The sequence below is a fragment of the Leopardus geoffroyi genome, chromosome A3 (assembly GCF_018350155.1).
Source record: "Leopardus geoffroyi isolate Oge1 chromosome A3, O.geoffroyi_Oge1_pat1.0, whole genome shotgun sequence".
Classification (NCBI taxonomy): domain Eukaryota; kingdom Metazoa; phylum Chordata; class Mammalia; order Carnivora; family Felidae; genus Leopardus; species Leopardus geoffroyi.
Genome location: NC_059336.1, coordinates 52303851 through 52320109, shown reverse-complemented (window position 1 = coordinate 52320109; position 16259 = coordinate 52303851). Strand labels below are relative to the sequence as shown.

At 36.3% G+C, this 16259-nt stretch overlaps 1 protein-coding gene across 2 annotated transcripts in view; it reads left to right on the top strand.

The window, feature by feature from the left end:
• Positions 1-5163: 5163 nt before the first annotated feature.
• Positions 5164-16259, top strand: part of GCC2 (GRIP and coiled-coil domain containing 2) — a 66625-nt gene continuing 55529 nt past the window's right edge. Inside the window, exons 1-7 of one of the 2 annotated variants that reach the window (XM_045445532.1) lie at positions 5164-5346; positions 5712-5768; positions 6758-6842; positions 7975-8042; positions 11011-11115; positions 11816-14284; positions 14977-15046. In XM_045445532.1, the coding sequence (XP_045301488.1) occupies positions 5341-5346; positions 5712-5768; positions 6758-6842; positions 7975-8042; positions 11011-11115; positions 11816-14284; positions 14977-15046 (2860 nt within the window). In that variant the 5' untranslated portion in view covers positions 5164-5340. Of the gene's footprint in view, positions 5443-5711; positions 5769-6757; positions 6843-7974; positions 8043-11010; positions 11116-11815; positions 14285-14976; positions 15047-16259 lie in introns of both variants that reach the window. The other variant, XM_045445533.1, reaches the window with a different exon arrangement.

The following is a 16259-nucleotide window of genomic DNA, read 5'->3' as shown; positions in this document are numbered from 1 at the left end:
ATGGAAGCCAATGAAAATGATAACACCACAGCCCAAAACCTCTGGAACACAGCCAAGGTGGTCATAAGAGGGAAGTATATAGCAACCCAGGCCTTCCTAAAGAAGGAAGAAAGGTCTCAGATACACAACCTAACTTTAAACCCTAAAGAGCTGGAAAGGAGCAGCAAATAAAACCCAAAAACAGCAGAAGACAGGAAATAATAAAGATTTGAACAGAGATCAATGCTATCAAAGCCAAAAACAAACAAACAAAAAAAAAAAAAAACCCAGTAGAACAGATCAATGACACCAGGAGCTGGTTCTTTGGAAAAATCAACAAAATTGATAAACCCCTAGCCAGTTTGATCAATAAGAGAATATTATGGGCAATTATATGCCAATAAAATGGGCAATGTGGAAAAAATGGACAAATTCCTAGAAGCATATAAACTACCAAAACTGAAATAAGAAGAAATAGAAAATTTTGAACAGACCCATAACCAGTAAATAAATTGAATTAATAACCAAAATTCTGCTGAAAAACAAGAGTTGAGGGGAAGATGGTTTTCCAGGGGACTTCTACCAAACATTTAAAGATTTGACACCTATTCTTTTGACACTGTTCCAAAAAAATAGAAATGGAGGGGAAACTTCCAAACATATTCTATAAAGCCAGCATTACCTTAATTCCAAAATCAAAGACCCCAATAAAAAGGAGAACTACAGACCAATTTCCCTGATGAACATGGATGCAAAAATCCTCAACAAGACATGAGCCAAACAGATCCAACAATACATTAAAAGAATTATTCACCAGGACCAAGTGGGATTTATACCTGGGATGCAGGGCTGGTTCAATAACTGCAAAATTATCAATGTGATACATCACATGAATAAAAGAAAGGACAAGAACCACATGATCCTCTCAATAGATGCAGAGAAAGCATTTGACAAAATACAGCATTCTTTCTTGAAAAAAAAAACCCTCAAGAATGTAGGCATAGAAGGATCATACCTCAAGATCATAAAAGCCATATATGAAAGACCCAATGCTAGTATCATCCTCAATGGGGAAACACTGAGAGCTTTTCCCCTACAGTCAGGAACATGACAGGGATGTCCACTCTCGTCACCGTTATTCATCATAGTATTGGAAGTCTTAGCCTCAGCAATCAAACAACACAAAGGAATAAAAGGCATCCAAATCGGTGAGGAGGAAGTCAAACTTTCACTCTTCACAGACAACATGATACTCTATATGAAAAACCCAAAAGATTCCACTAAAAACTGCTAGAACTGATCCATGAATACAGCAAAGTCGCAGGATATAAAATCAATGCACAGAAATCGGTTGCATTCCTATATACCAATAATGAACCAGCAGAAAGAGAAATCAGGGAATCAGTCCCACTCATAATTGCACCAAAAACCATAAGACACCTAGGGATAAATTTAAGCAAAGAGGTGAAAAATCTATACACTGAAAACTACAGAAAGCTTATGAATGAAATTGAAGAAGACACAAAAAAATGGAAAAATATTCCATGCTCATGGATTGGAAGAACAAATATTGTTAAAATGTCAATACTACATATTCAATGCCATACCTATCAAAATAACACCAGCATCTTCACAGAGCTACAACAAACAATCCTAAAATTTGTACGGAACCAGAAAAGACCTTGAATACCCAAAGCAATCTTGAAAAAGAAAACCAAAGCAGGAGGCATCACAATCCCAGAATTCAAGCTGTACTACAAAACTGTAATCGTCAAGACAGGATGGCACTGGAACAAAAACAGACACTCAGATCAATGGAACAGAATAGAGAACCCAGAAATGGACCCACAAACGTATGGCCACCTAATCTTTGACAAAGCAGGAAAGAATACTCAGTGGAATAAAGCAAATGCTGCTGGGAAAACTGGACAGCGACATACAGAAGAATGAACCTAGACCACTTTCTTACACTATACACAAAAATAAACTCAAAATGGATGAAAGACCTAAATGTAAGAGAGGAAGCCATCAAAATCCTCAAGGAGAAGACAGGCAAAACCTCTTTGACCTCAGCTGCAGCAACTTCGTATCTAACGTCTCCAGAGGCAAAGGAAACAAAAGTAAAAATGAACTATTGGGACCTCATCAAGATAAAAAGCTTCTGCACAGCAAAAGAAACAATCAGCAAAACTAAAAGGCAATCAATGGAACGCGAGAAGATATCTGCAAATGACCTATCAGATAAAGGGTTAGTATCCAAAATCTATGAAGAATTTATCAAACTCAACATCAAAACAAAACCAAACCAGGGGCGCCTGGGTGGCGCAGTCGGTTAAGCGTCCGACTTCAGCCAGGTCACGATCTCGCGGTCCGTGAGTTCGAGCCCCGCATCGGGCTCTGGGCTGATGGCTCAGAGCCTGGAGCCTGTTTCCGATTCTGTGTCTCTGTCTCTCTCTGCCCCTCCCCTGTTCATGCTCTGTCTCTCTCTGTCCCAAAAATAAATAAACGTTGAAAAAAAAAAAAAAATTTAAAAAAAAAAAAAAAAACCAAACCAAACCAAACAAATAATCCTGTGAAGAAATGGGCAAAAGACATGAATAGACATTTCTCCAAAGAAGCCATCCAGACAACCAACAGACACATAAAAAAATGCTGAACATCACTCATTATCAGGGAAATACAAATCAAAACCACAATGAGATACTACCTGCAACACCACATGTTGGCAAGGAAGCAGAGAAAGAGGATCTCTTTTCCACTGCTGGTAAGAATGCAAACTGTGCAGTCACTCCGGGAGACAGTATGGAGGTTTCTCAAAAAATTAAAAATAGAACTACCCTAGGATCCAGCAATTGCACTCCTAGGTATTTATCCAAGGGATACAGGTATGCTGTTTTGAAGGGGCACATGCACCCCAATGTTTATAGTAGCACTAGCAACAATAGCCAAAGTATGGAAAGAGCCCAAATGTCCATCCATGGATGAATGGATAAAGAAGAGGTGGTATATATATACAATGGAGTATTACCCGGCAATCAAAAAGAATGAAATCTTGCCATTTGCAACTACATGGATGGAACTAGAGGGTATTATGCTAAGTGAAATTAGCCAATCAGAGAAAGACAAACACCATATGACTTCACTCATAAGAGGAATTTAAGATACAAAACAGATGAACATAGGGAAGGGAAGCAAAAATAATATAAAAACAAGGAGGGGGGACAAAACATAAGAGACTCTCAAATACAGAGAAAAAACTGAGGGCTACTGGAGGGGTTGTGGGTGGAGGGATGGGCTAAATGGGTAAAGTGGCATTAAGGAGGACATTTGTTGAGATGAGTACTGGGTGTTATACATAGGGGATGAATCACTGGAATCTACTCTGTAAATCATTATAGCACTATATGCTAACTACCTTGGATGTAAATAAAAATAAAAATAATAATAATAATAACAAAATAAAAGATATTATAATACCTTCTTCAAAATTAAAAAAAGAGAGAGAGACATATAAACCAGTTGCAAAGAATGGGTGTTAATATTCTGAATCAAACAATCAAATTCTAAAAGGACTACTTTGGCCAACGTGAACATTAATTGTATATGCAATGATATTAATAATTCTGTTTATTGTATCATAATAGTATTTGTCCACTTTTAAAAAAAAAAAGTATTTTACAAATACATTCAGAAATATTATAAATTAAATGATATGCTCCCTGGGATTTATTTCAAAATAATGTAGGAGAATTAAGGATATGGTAAATGTGAGTAAAAGTGAAATGAGACTAGCCATGCATTGTCAATTGTTGAGGATTGATGATGTATATCCAGGAGGGGTTAACCATATATTTGAGAGAGAAAGAGAAAGACAGAGATAAAAGGATGTGGTCATCTCCTAGGCCATGCTACCACAGTGGAACAGAGGCCCCCAATAAACAAAACCATAAACCATAACTTTTGGGCCCTCACTTAAAAGACTTAAATGCAATCAGAATGTCATCAAACAGTACACAAAATAGGAGAGAGATGAAGGGGACACAACATGAACATGAGCATTTTCAGAAGTATAGTGGACTGAGGAAAATCATATTTTTAATTTCATCAGACCAAAATTTTATGTTCATAATCAAGACATAATGTTTTTTAAAAGGGAGTATTATTATTGTTATTATTGCACGTACAGAGAGTTGATAAAGGATATCAGTATTAAAACCTATGGCTAACATCACATTTAATGGTTAAAGACTGAATGCTGCTTCCCTTAGGTCAGATCAAGGCAAGAATGTACACTGGGAACACTCCTTGTGGGATGGGGAAGCACCAACAAACAACCCATTAGTTCCACATAAGGTGCTGTCTCTCACCATCTCTGTTCCTCCATCTTGGCCCTGAGAGAGGCCGTCTCTCTTGCTTCCCACATCAGCAAGGGTTCAAAGCCTCCTTGGACAAAAGCTCCCCTGGGGACCTCCTCACAGCCTTGAGAGCCAAAAAATGCCTGCTTCGGGAGGCCGCATCCTTGGCTCCATCAGCTTCGGAGAGAACTCACAGGGCACCCTGCTGGACGGCATCTGCCTAAGAATCCTCTTGAAAACAGCTATCTGACAGGCATCTGAGGCTTTCCATAAAGAGTAAGGTAACTGACCAGGCGCCTGGGTGGCTCAGGTTAAGGGACCAACTTTGGCTCAGGTCACGATCTCACGGTTTATGAATTCGAGACCTGCCTCAGGCTCTGTGCTGACAGCTCAGAGCCTGTAGCCTGCTTCCAATTCTGTCTTCCTCTCTCTGCTCCTCCCCTGCTTGTGCTCTGTCTCTTTTTCTCAAAAATAAATAAACGTTAAAAAAAAATTTTTTTTTAAAGAGTAAGGTAACTGGCCTTTTGGGGGTACCTGACCCTCAATACAGTACTCCCATCATCCTAACAGCATTTTAAGGTATGGAAAACGAGGGTCTCAGGGGTGATTTGCCCAATTCTCACAGCTACTAAAACATAGCAGTGGCAGGATTCAAACCTACCAGGGTTTGTGACACCCAACACCAGGGTTTGTCCCCCCCGCCCACCGGAACGTGCAGAAACCTCCCCCACCCCGGGTTAGGCCAGGGAGTCGGGCGGAGCTGGCAGATGGCGGGGCAAGGCGCGCGCAGGGACCCGCCTCCCGGAGGAGAAGCGGAAGCGGAAGCGCCACCAGACGGTAGCCATGGAGACGCGGGGGGTGGCGGGTAGCCACGGAGAAGCGCGACCTTTAACCTGCAGCCGAGGGTACGTCGGAGGCGACAGCAGACGGAAGTGCGGAGTCGGCGGCGGCTGGGCTGTGGGGTTGCGGGGCAGCGGGGCTGCGTGGCCACTGCAGGCCGGCTGCCATGGAGGTAACGCTGCTTGGGCGACCGGACTGGGACCGGGGCCCACCATCTCCCCGCGGGGCCTTCCCGAGCCGCGGTTTGAGACACGGGGATGGGCGCCGTGTGAGTTCTTGGCAGCTTGCCCTTTGCGCCCCGCAGCCCTGCGCTGCTCCGGTCTCTGCCCCTACTGCCCCAAACTCAGTCCCTAGATTACCTGGCTCCTTAGAGCCAGATTGTATATGATTTGCCACAGCGACAGACCCCCACCTTCCCTAACTCACATAGGAGTTTCCTACACTTGATTCCACGGAGAGGCTTTACCTGTAAAGGTTCCAGCGTTCTATCTGAGATTAGAAGAGTTCTTGATACGTGGGTTTGATTTTGTTTTGCAGGATCCTGTTCAAGATGGGGTGGCTTCACCAGCCACCCCTGGGACCGGGAAATCTAAGGTGAAGAGAATACAGTACTTGACTAGCCAATTCACTGAAGAGTGGAAGGGTGATGAATGGAAAACTTTGGCATGGGTAGGAGGGTGGCCTATTTAAAAGAAACCCTTCCCCAAGGGCTCTCGATTCTAACTGACACAGTAACCAATCTGTTATCTTTTTTTTTTTTTTTTTTTTTTTTTAAGTTTCATGGTGTGAAAGGAGTGGACCTTGTTTACTTCCTGCTCCTGGTTAGCACGGCTGAGAGATTCTGTAATTTTTCAAACATTAATCTATGAGGATTTATATAGTGTAGTGGAAAGAGCAGTGACACTAAGTAGGAGTCAACGGACTCAATTCTGTAGGTTACTCCTACAGTATGAAAAAAAGGTTGAATTAGGTAATTTTTATGGTCTGGTACAACGTTTAACATTCCATGATTCTAAAAAGATAGTGGTTTATTGCTTGCATACTAAGTTTTCAGTACTTCCCTGAACAGTTACTTCATCATTTAAGCTTCATGGTAACCATGAGACAAGTACTTTTGTTATCCCAATTTTACAGATGAGAAAACTGAGCCCAGAGGTTAAGTAATTTCCCTGATTTCTTAAAAAGACTAAATGCACCCTGATTTGTCTTGTTGCTATATTTATGCTTACATATTTTCAGGTAGCCAAAGACATTTCAGCCTTGAATAATTTTACAGCTCCAAGGAACGTTAAGTAGAATTAGTCCCAGTCCCCTAATTTTACAATTAAATCAAAACCCAGAAAGTATCTTAACCTAAACAAGAATTTATGTAAGAGGATATGTGCTGTTTTTTATATTTCATAGCAGTCCCTTAACTGGTATTTATTGAGTTGAAGTTGCAATTGCTACTTTTAAAAAATATGGTTTGGTTGACATGAAGATTTATTCAGTAGGATGTTTTTAAGAAGATATTATATTTCTTTTTTTGTGGTCTAAAAGGAACATGAGTTATAACAAATTAGTAATATCATTACATCTTTCAGCTGGAAACCTTGCCCAAGGAAGATCTTATCAAGTTTGCCAAGAAGCAGATGATGCTAATACAGAAAGCTAAAGCCCGATGTACAGGTATTGAGTTGAAAATACTCATCTTTACCATAATCTCATTGAATCATGATTTAAAATACTAGGTTTTTAGTTGTATATTGGCTTATTTTGTTTACCAGTGAATCCAGTAAAATCTTACTCAGTGTGAAATCTATTATTATTTAACATTCTAACCATTTACCTGTGATTTTTTTTTTTTTTTTACCATTACACATCTCTAAACGGCAGTTATTTTTGAACTATTAAACTAATTTAAATAATAAAATAATAAAAGTCAAGGAAGAGGATCTTAAAGAAAAATTTGGTTAAAATTAAGCATTTTTTTGGATTTGGATTGTATATTGATCTAGATAAATCATTTTTTTCTAGGGTAGTCAGTTGAAATGTCAGAGATAGAAGATTGTGAGCCCAAAGAAGTAAAAAGAGGCCTCAAGTAAAGTAATAAAATATTTCCATTCCTGGAATGTTGAAATATATTTGTTGAAGTTGATTGATTGCCTGTTCAACTTTATATTCCTAAAGAATGTAGATATTAGTATTCTTTTCAATATGTGTGGTGAGGTCATGAATTTCCAATGACTTAACAAATGTTAATTGCTAAAAGCCAAGATTTATTTTCTACTAGAAAAGGTCGCATTGTGTTTAGGGAGATTGGGCCAGTTTGTGATAAAGAGAGTAATAAATATATTTGGAAACGTGTTCTAGGCTCCAGACCTGGACATGAGTTGATGGAATAGGTTAGTATTTATGCTTAATATGAGGTTAATTATTGCTTTAAGATTATACAGTAAGAAGTTATTTACAGGTAAAATACTATAATGTCTCAGATTTGCATCAAAAATATCAAGATAGGTAAGAAAAAGGAAAAATACGGGTCAGGATGAAACAAGAGTCCATGTAATTATTGCTAAATTAAGGTGATGGGGGTATTAATCATACTATCCTTTCTACTTTTCTTACTTGTCTGGAATTTTCCGTAAGAAAAAAGGAAAATAAAAGGTAATATAGGGTGAAATTAGTACTTTCTCAAAATATCTGCTGCTTTATTCTAATTTATAGTGTCTTTTTTTTTTTCTTAAAGAATGTACTTACCACTTTAGACAATAATTATTCTCTTCATTTCTGAACTGGAATTTTTTTAATAATTATTTAGAATTGGAGAAAGAAATTGAGGAATTCAAAACAAAACCTGTTGCTGGAGGAACTGGTGATATTATTAAGGTAATGCAAAAGTTGCAAATATTGCTTTAATTTTTATTTATTTACTTAGAGGAAATGTGTAATAACAAATCAAATTTCCTTTAAAGCTGTCAATGTGCCAGAGCGCTGTCTGGCTTTTGCCTCTGTTTTTCCACTTCCTCTCTGCCCTTGGTTAAGTTTTTTACCTCTCTTTCTGTGTGAAATGAGTGGTACTCTCTTCTATTTTCCATCGCACACACTCTGTAATTAAGGCGCTGCCTTAATCTCAGCCCTGCTCTTCCCTCTCCCCCTCAGAAAACCCGTGCTCAGGAATTTGATGGTGATTTTTAGGCCAATGGATGCATAAAATCTATAAATAGATATATATACCTGGATGTGATTACTGACCCACATCTCACAGTTGAATCTCTAGCTGTTTGGGGAAAGATTTAAATATTCACCCATTTCTCTTGTCTTTTCTTTGTGTTTAGCATGGCCAAATCCCTTTTACTGGACAACCAGTGACAGCACTGTTTTTCAGACCTTTTAACTTTAGAGACTCTTCAGTTTTCCTGTTTCCTTTATCCTGTACATGTGTCAGCCACCAGTGAACTATAGTTCCTTCAGGATAATGCTGCAGTTTATCAGTACACTTTCTCTTCCCTAACCCGGCTCTCTTTTCTCTTTTTGTTTTATATGATCTTGCCAGATCACAGGGTATTGTTTTTATCTTGTTTATCTGTTGAAGAACCTGAATTGCTTATTCTTACTTACAGGCCCCTAATGCTAACTAAATGTACCCTCCCCACCCATTTGGTCTAATCTTTAGAGTTTCTTTTGTTTCTCAAAGCTTTGTAATGTTTTTTTCCATGCTTTTCTAAATTTTCTAAATTTCTAGTAGTCATCTTATTTCTAGTAGTTATCTTCTACCACATTGGGATACATCTAAAGTTTTATTCAAAGCTGATGTATTTGACTTTCATTTTTAGAAGAGGAATAATCGTATTTTCCATGTCAAAATTTGAAGGTATATGAAGTTATATGCTGCTTCCAAATGCAAGGGGGAGGTGAAATTGCATGTTAAGATAATGAAATTTCTAGTACTGTCACTCTTGTTATTATCTCTTTGCTGGAATCAAGTCTGTATTTCCTAAGAAATAACTGTGAATCTGTGCCTCTAATCTTCAAGATTTTTTATAGCTGTTTTCAGTTAATGACCTGTATATATCCCCTAAAATCAGTGAATGTATTTAGGATTGCCCTGATATTTACCAATCAGAAGTTTATATTGCAATATTCTATGTAATGTGAAAAAGCTAATTTTAAAACTAAAATTGTTTTAACCAAAGTAATCTGTGCACATAATTTACAAATAATGCTAATAACTAAATAACTTATTAAAACACTAATAACTTCTAGAAATTATTTCTGTATTTCTAAATAATACAGTTACACTGCTATTCCTTGATTTATCCATTTTAGACATTTAGCTATTAACTTACTGTTAACAGCATATGAAAATTTTGCTATCTTTCCCAGTAACTCCTACTTTCCATTGATCAGATAGATCAGATCATCTTTACTGTTTTTTCCTGGACCCCCCCACCCCCCTTCTAAAGCCTTCTGTCCTGCATTAATTTGTTCTGGTTGTTCTCTAGGTCTGCCACCCAGTTTTCCTGGAAATGGCCTTGTGCCATGATCCTGTGAATTTTTACACTGCTTTTCTATATTGACCCCCCATTTGCTAAGTGACATGTTATTCACTTTGGTAGTTAACCTCATCTTCATAGAGTATGCCCTTCTGTAGCATCCTAAGAAGGGATGTATGGGAGGAAGATGTCATCCCATATTTTAAAATGGCTTTATTCTACCTGTGTTTGAATAATAGCTATAACTTGATATAGAACTCTAAATTTTCTACATCTGTTGTTTGGTTTGTTTTTATTACTTTACATAAGTTCAGAAGTAGACAGATATAGAGTGATAGTAGACTAATTTATTTAAGATTTTAACATTTTTATAGATTTTAAACATTTAGGTTTAACTTAATCTGGATTCATGATGAATTGGATTTGTGATTTTCCTGTTTGTAAAGTCTTTCGATATTTGTATCATGTTATGCAAATTTTGTAGAATAACGGAATCTGCTTCTTATTTTGTCTGAATAAGTTCATATGTAATTGGGATAATCTGTTCTTTGAAAATTTGATAGAATTCACCTGTAAAACTATTCCTTCTGTCACCTTAGGTGGACAGTTTTTAAACCACTAGTTTAATTTTTAAATTGTTACAGTATTAGGCTTTTTAATTTTTTTTCTTGAGTTAATAAAGCTATATTTTTATTCCTTTCATTTCAGTTTTTAATGTCATTGCCAAATAATTGTTCATAATATTCTCTTAGCTGTTTAATCTCTGATTTATATGTAGATATGTTTCCTTTTTATTTTTATTGTTGTGACTTCTGTCTTCTCTTAATCAGTCTTGCTAGAAGTTTTACTTACTCTTGTTGATCTAGTTTCCATTTCATTTACTTTCTATCCTGTTAAATTTCTGCAGAGAACAAACCTGTCTCTGAGGAAGATGGGACAGGGGTGATTTCTTGCCTTTTATTCTCATCCTCCCTATTCATATTGTCAACCAATCCCCAGTTTTTGAATCCCACACATTATACTTCCCTCAACAATATCTAGGGCCTCCAATTTCTGGACATTTAATTTACTAGAGTATTTGCCAGCTTCTCGTGTGTTTCCCTGTGAAGACACTGTAAGTTTTACTTTTCTTCCTCTTTCTAATTCAGTTCTTCCTCCACTTTTCAGTTTTTCAAAAATATGGTGAAATTTCCCATAGTCCTTAATTATTTTCTCCTTTTCTCTTTGTTCTTACGTATAGACCTTTTTAAGTCTTTTATTCTTACTTCAGTGTGGTTTGGAAATGGTGAAGAAAAAATTACGCATGTGTTCAATCCACCATTTTTAACCTCTGGCAAACAAATCACCCTGCTCCAAAACAGGCATTGACTGAACGTCTGGATGCTCTTCTTCTGGAAAAAGCAGAGAGTGAGCAACAGTGTCTTTATCTGAAGAAAGAAAATATTAAAATGAAGCAAGAGGTTGAGGTAAGGCAACAATTTAATGTTTGGTTTTTTTATTTATTTATTATAGTCATGAATTTTAGAGCTAAAATCTTAACAAGCATATGATTTGATGACTTTAATAATTTACAACAAATTAATATCTAAAAAAGAAAAACAACTGAAATCCCTCATCTACATAGAGATAGAACTAGCATTTAGTTTTTGCATTTCTTAATCCTCTTTATTGCTGTAATGTTACTCTTTAATGAGAATTATTAAAAATTACTTGTTTTGTGAAAAAGTACTTGTTTAAGTAAGTTGACTCTCACACATACTCTAAATGAATCATTGTTCAGTTCTGGAATAGTCAATTGCCTATTGGGTCTGGGCTGATTTTCCCCAAAAGTCCCCTATTGTTCAACTCAGGAGATAACTCATTAAAACTTTGTGACTCAATATAACTTCCGTAATTTATCCCTTTTTAAAAGGAAATTAAATCCAGAGATTTCTTAGATTTTAGTTATTACCCTGAATAACACATTTAGTACTGCAACGTGCAGTATGATACTTAAGGTAGTTGCAGCCTGAACAGAATTCTTGGGAGTCTCAGTGTCATATTGTTCTATGTACATTTTTGCTCACTTTCTTTTCTCTCCAGTTAGCCTGTGGCTAATATTTTTCCTGAAGGCAGGCATTTCTTTTGTCTTAATTAGGTATTTTTGTGTGCTGATTTTTATAATAGGATTCTATTACTAAGATGGAAGATGTGCACAAGGAATTTGAACAATCACAAGGAAACTATGTGAAAGAAATTGAAAATCTGAAAAATGAATTAATGGCCGTACATTCCAAACACAGTGAAGATAAAGCTAGCTTGCAAAAGGAACTGGAAGAAGCAACAAAAAAACAATTAGAACTTTCCGAACAACTTAAATTTCAGGGTAACTGTGAAGATTATGTTAAAAAACTACAAGAGGAGATTCAGAACATCAAGCCAGTCTTTGAGGAACAAATTTTATATCTGCAAAAACAATTAAGCACTGCCACAAATGAAAAGGAGCAAGAAATTACGCATCTCCAAGAAGTCATTGAGGCTAATTCCCAGCGTTACCAAAAAGATATTAATAGTTTGCAAGAAGAGCTTTTGCAGTTGAAAGTTGCACACCAAGAAGAGGTGAAAGATTTGATGTGCCAAATAGAAGCATCTGCAAAAGAACGGGAAGCAGAAGTGAGTAATTTAAACCAGCTGAAGGAGAATTTAGTCAGACAATGTGAAGCAAGTGTGAAGAACATTCAGGAGAAATATGAATGTGAATTAGAAAACTTAGAGAATGTGCCAGATGCAAACCACGAAAATCAGATGTGTCCTATGCTCTTACAAGAAGAAACTTTTGTAGAACAAGTAGTAAACGAAAAAATCAAACACTTAGAAAACACCTTAAAAGAACTGGAGTCTCAACATAGTATCTTAAAAGATGAGGTAACTTACATGAATAATCTTAAATTAAAACTTGAACTTGATGCACAACATATAAAGGATGAGTTTTTTCATGAACGGGAAGACTTAGAGTTTAAAATTAATGAATTATTGCTAGCTAAAGAAGAACAGAGCTGTGTAATTGAAAAATTAAAATCTGAACTAGAAGATTCAAACAAACAATTTTGCTATATTGTAGAACAACATAACAAAGAAGTACAGAGACTTAAGGAACAGCATCAAAAAGAAATATCAGAACTAACGGAGACATTTTTGTCAGGTTCAGAAAAAGAAAAATTAACACTAATGTTTGAAATACAAGGTCTTAAGGAGCAGTGTGAAAACCTACAGCAAGAAAAGCAAGAAGCAATTTTAAATTATGAGAGTCTGAGGGAGATTATGGAGATCTTACAAACAGAACTGGGGGAATCCGCTGGGAAAATAAGTCAAGAGTTTGAATCAATGAAGCAACAGCAAGCATCTGATGTTAACGAACTTCAGCAGAAACTCAGAACTGCCTTTAATGAAAAAGATGCTCTTCTTGAAACTGTGAATCGTCTCCAGAGAGAAAATGAAAAATTGTCCCAACAAGAATTAGTGCCAGAACTTGAAAATACCATAAAAAGTCTTCAAGAAAAGAATGAAGTGTGTTTAGTTAGTCTCAGTCAGAGAGATACCATGTTACAAGAACTTGAAGCAAAGATAAGTTCCCTCACTGAGGAAAAAAATGATTTCATAAGTAAAATAAAAACTTCTCATGAAGAGATGGATAATCTCCATAAAAAATGTGAAAGGGAAGAAAGATTGATTGTAGAACTTAGGGGAAAAGTAGAGCAAACTAGCCACTGCAACAGTGAACTGGAACAAAAGGTAAATGAATTAAGAGGAGAACTAGAAGAAACTTTAAAAGAAAAGGATCAAAATAACCAAAAACTAGAAAAACTTATGGTTCAATTAAAAACTGTCTCTGAGGACCAGGAAGCACTATCATCTGAAGTTAAGTCTCTTTATGAGGAAAATAATAGATTAAGTTCAGAAAAGAACGAGTTGAATAGGGATTTGGAAGTTCTCCTGTCCCAAAAAGAAGATGTTATGCTTAAGGAACACATTTCTGAATTAGAAAAGAAACTTCAGGTAACAATTGCAGAACGAGATAATTTAAGTACACTGTTTGAAAATGAGCAGGTTCAGAAGTTATTTGTCAAAACTCAGTTATATGGTTTTCTGAAGCAGATGGAGTCAAAAGTTTCAGAAGAAGATGAAGAGCAAGATGTTGTAAATATCTTACAAGCTGTAGGTGAATCCTTAGCTAAAATCAATGAGGAAAAACACAACTTGATATTTCAGTATGATGAAAGGGTAGCAGAGTTAGAAAAAAAGATTAAGTGCCTTCAAGAAGAGAATGCAGTTCAGCATGAAGAGCTTCAGTCTCTACTAAGAGACCATGAACAAGAGAAAGTTCTCTTAAGGAAAGAATTAGAAGAAACCCTGTCACATAAAGAGGCCTTGCAGTCTGATCTTCTAGAAATGAAGAATGCTAATGAAAAAACAAGGCTTGAAAATCAGAATCTTTTAAGTCAAGTTGAAGAAGCCTCTCAAAATTTACATAGCAAAAATAAAACCCAAAATGAAAAAGAACAGTCTTTTGTAAGGGAGCTTGAAAACCTGAGGCTATCGCAGGAACAAAAAGAAGCTGAATTGCAGGACGTGAGAGCAGAGTTGTTGTTATTAAAGGTACTATTATTTCAATTTTATTAATTTAAATAAATTCTTAGTTCTAGTATTAGACTAGAAAATACATACATTAAATTTTTACACTTTTAGGTCAGAAGTAAATTGTTTTTTGAAAAGTACATTAAACATTTTCATGTTACGTATTCTGTATCCATATTGGTCACTTTTTGGTTTTAGATCATTTTAGAATCTTGATCTGGCATAAGATTAAATGATTAAGGGGTTAAATGTCTTGGTCAAAATTGCATAACTAGTCAACATCAAAACTACAACATGAAAAAACTAGAATTTCATTCTGGTGTGATATACATTTTACCTTTCTTAAAGAGCACTATTGAGCAGAAAAGTGGGCTATTGTGGTATTTAACTTTAGCCAAAATTTTAGATTTTTGTCCAAAATTTGTGGAAGTATGATAAACTATAATCATTTAATCTTTTCTTTATTGCATTATGTGTTTGGTATGTGTCAGGTTGTTCACCTTGGCCTTGGATACTACTGTTTTTTTACAGTAAATTCTATATGCATAAGGTCAGTATTACTTGGTCTATCAAGGTAAGAAAAAGACTGCTCATCAAATTGCTTTTTGTGTGAATTTTCTTTAATTAGGATTTTCTCATGCTTGATATGATGGCCAATTAGTTCATCATGGGAAATGAAGTGATTTTCTTTTTGTTTTTCGTATAAAATCTAGGATTCCTTAGAGAAATCACCTGTAGAAAATGATCAACCTTCTTTAGTAAAAGAGTTGGAAGAAAAGATAGGTAAGTATGGTTTTGTATATGTTGTCACAATGAATTACACAGATTCTTCTAGAGTTAGAATACATTGAGAAATGTAGCTGATTAATGAGTTGTTAAATCATGATAACTAGCTGTCTCTAATGCCCCCATTTTTGCTTCTCTGCCATCTGTTTGCCTTCCTTTCCAAAATTACCACTCTCTTGTTTAATTGTTTAATCTAAAGGACTGATGTGATTCCATTTATAAATGGTTCCATGATGGTTTGGGGATTTTTCATTTATTTAGCAAAGTTTATTTGAATGCCTAGCTAGATAGGCACTAGTAATAGCAAGTGATTAAAATACAGACCATGTCTTCAAAGAGCCAAGTGCCAGAGGGGCTGTTCTTGTAGTAGTTTGAAGTGTCGACAAGGTGTAATGCTGGAAGTACAGGAAGGCATAATTGTTTAATCTAAAGGACTGATGTGATTCCATTTATAAATGGTTCCATGATGGTTTGGGGATTTTTCATTTATTTAGCAAAGTTTATTTGAATGCCTAGCTAGATAGGCACTAGTAATAGCAAGTGATTAAAATACAGACCATGTCTTCAAAGAGCCAAGTGCCAGAGGGGCTGTTCTTGTAGTAGTTTGAAGTGTCGACAAGGTGTAATGCTGGAAGTACAGGAAGGCATGATCAGCTGTCTGTCTTCAGGTAGGAAAAACATCACAGAATAGGCTATACTTTTGTGTTGAAGAATGAGAAATTTGACATGAGAAGAAAGGTATTCTGGCAGGAGAGAATGGCAGGTGTGTGAATATCAACATACATAACATCAAGGAGCATACCAAGAAGTTCCTAGAGAGGCAGGAGTATGACCACAAAAGCACTAGAATGTGTGCAAAGAAGTTGAGACTTTGTCCTATACACATCTTTGTCATAGTAACATTATGGAGTAGCTATTTTATTCCCATTTAAAAATAAGAGACAAATACTTAGAAGTGTTAAGTAATGTGCCCATAAATCTTCAATTTAGTGTCTAGTTAGTCTAGTGAGGGAGAGGTAGCAGGGGAAGCTGGAAGATTTTTAAATGAATGCTAGTTTTCTTATAGTGGATGACTGGGACAAGTGGGGTTAAAAATGAGATTAGGAACTCGGTTTGAGACAAATTTAACAACTCAGATGGTGATGTCAGGTAGACTACTAAATATGCAAATCTGGAGTTATGGGGAGAGAGCTAGATCTGAGGTAAAAAG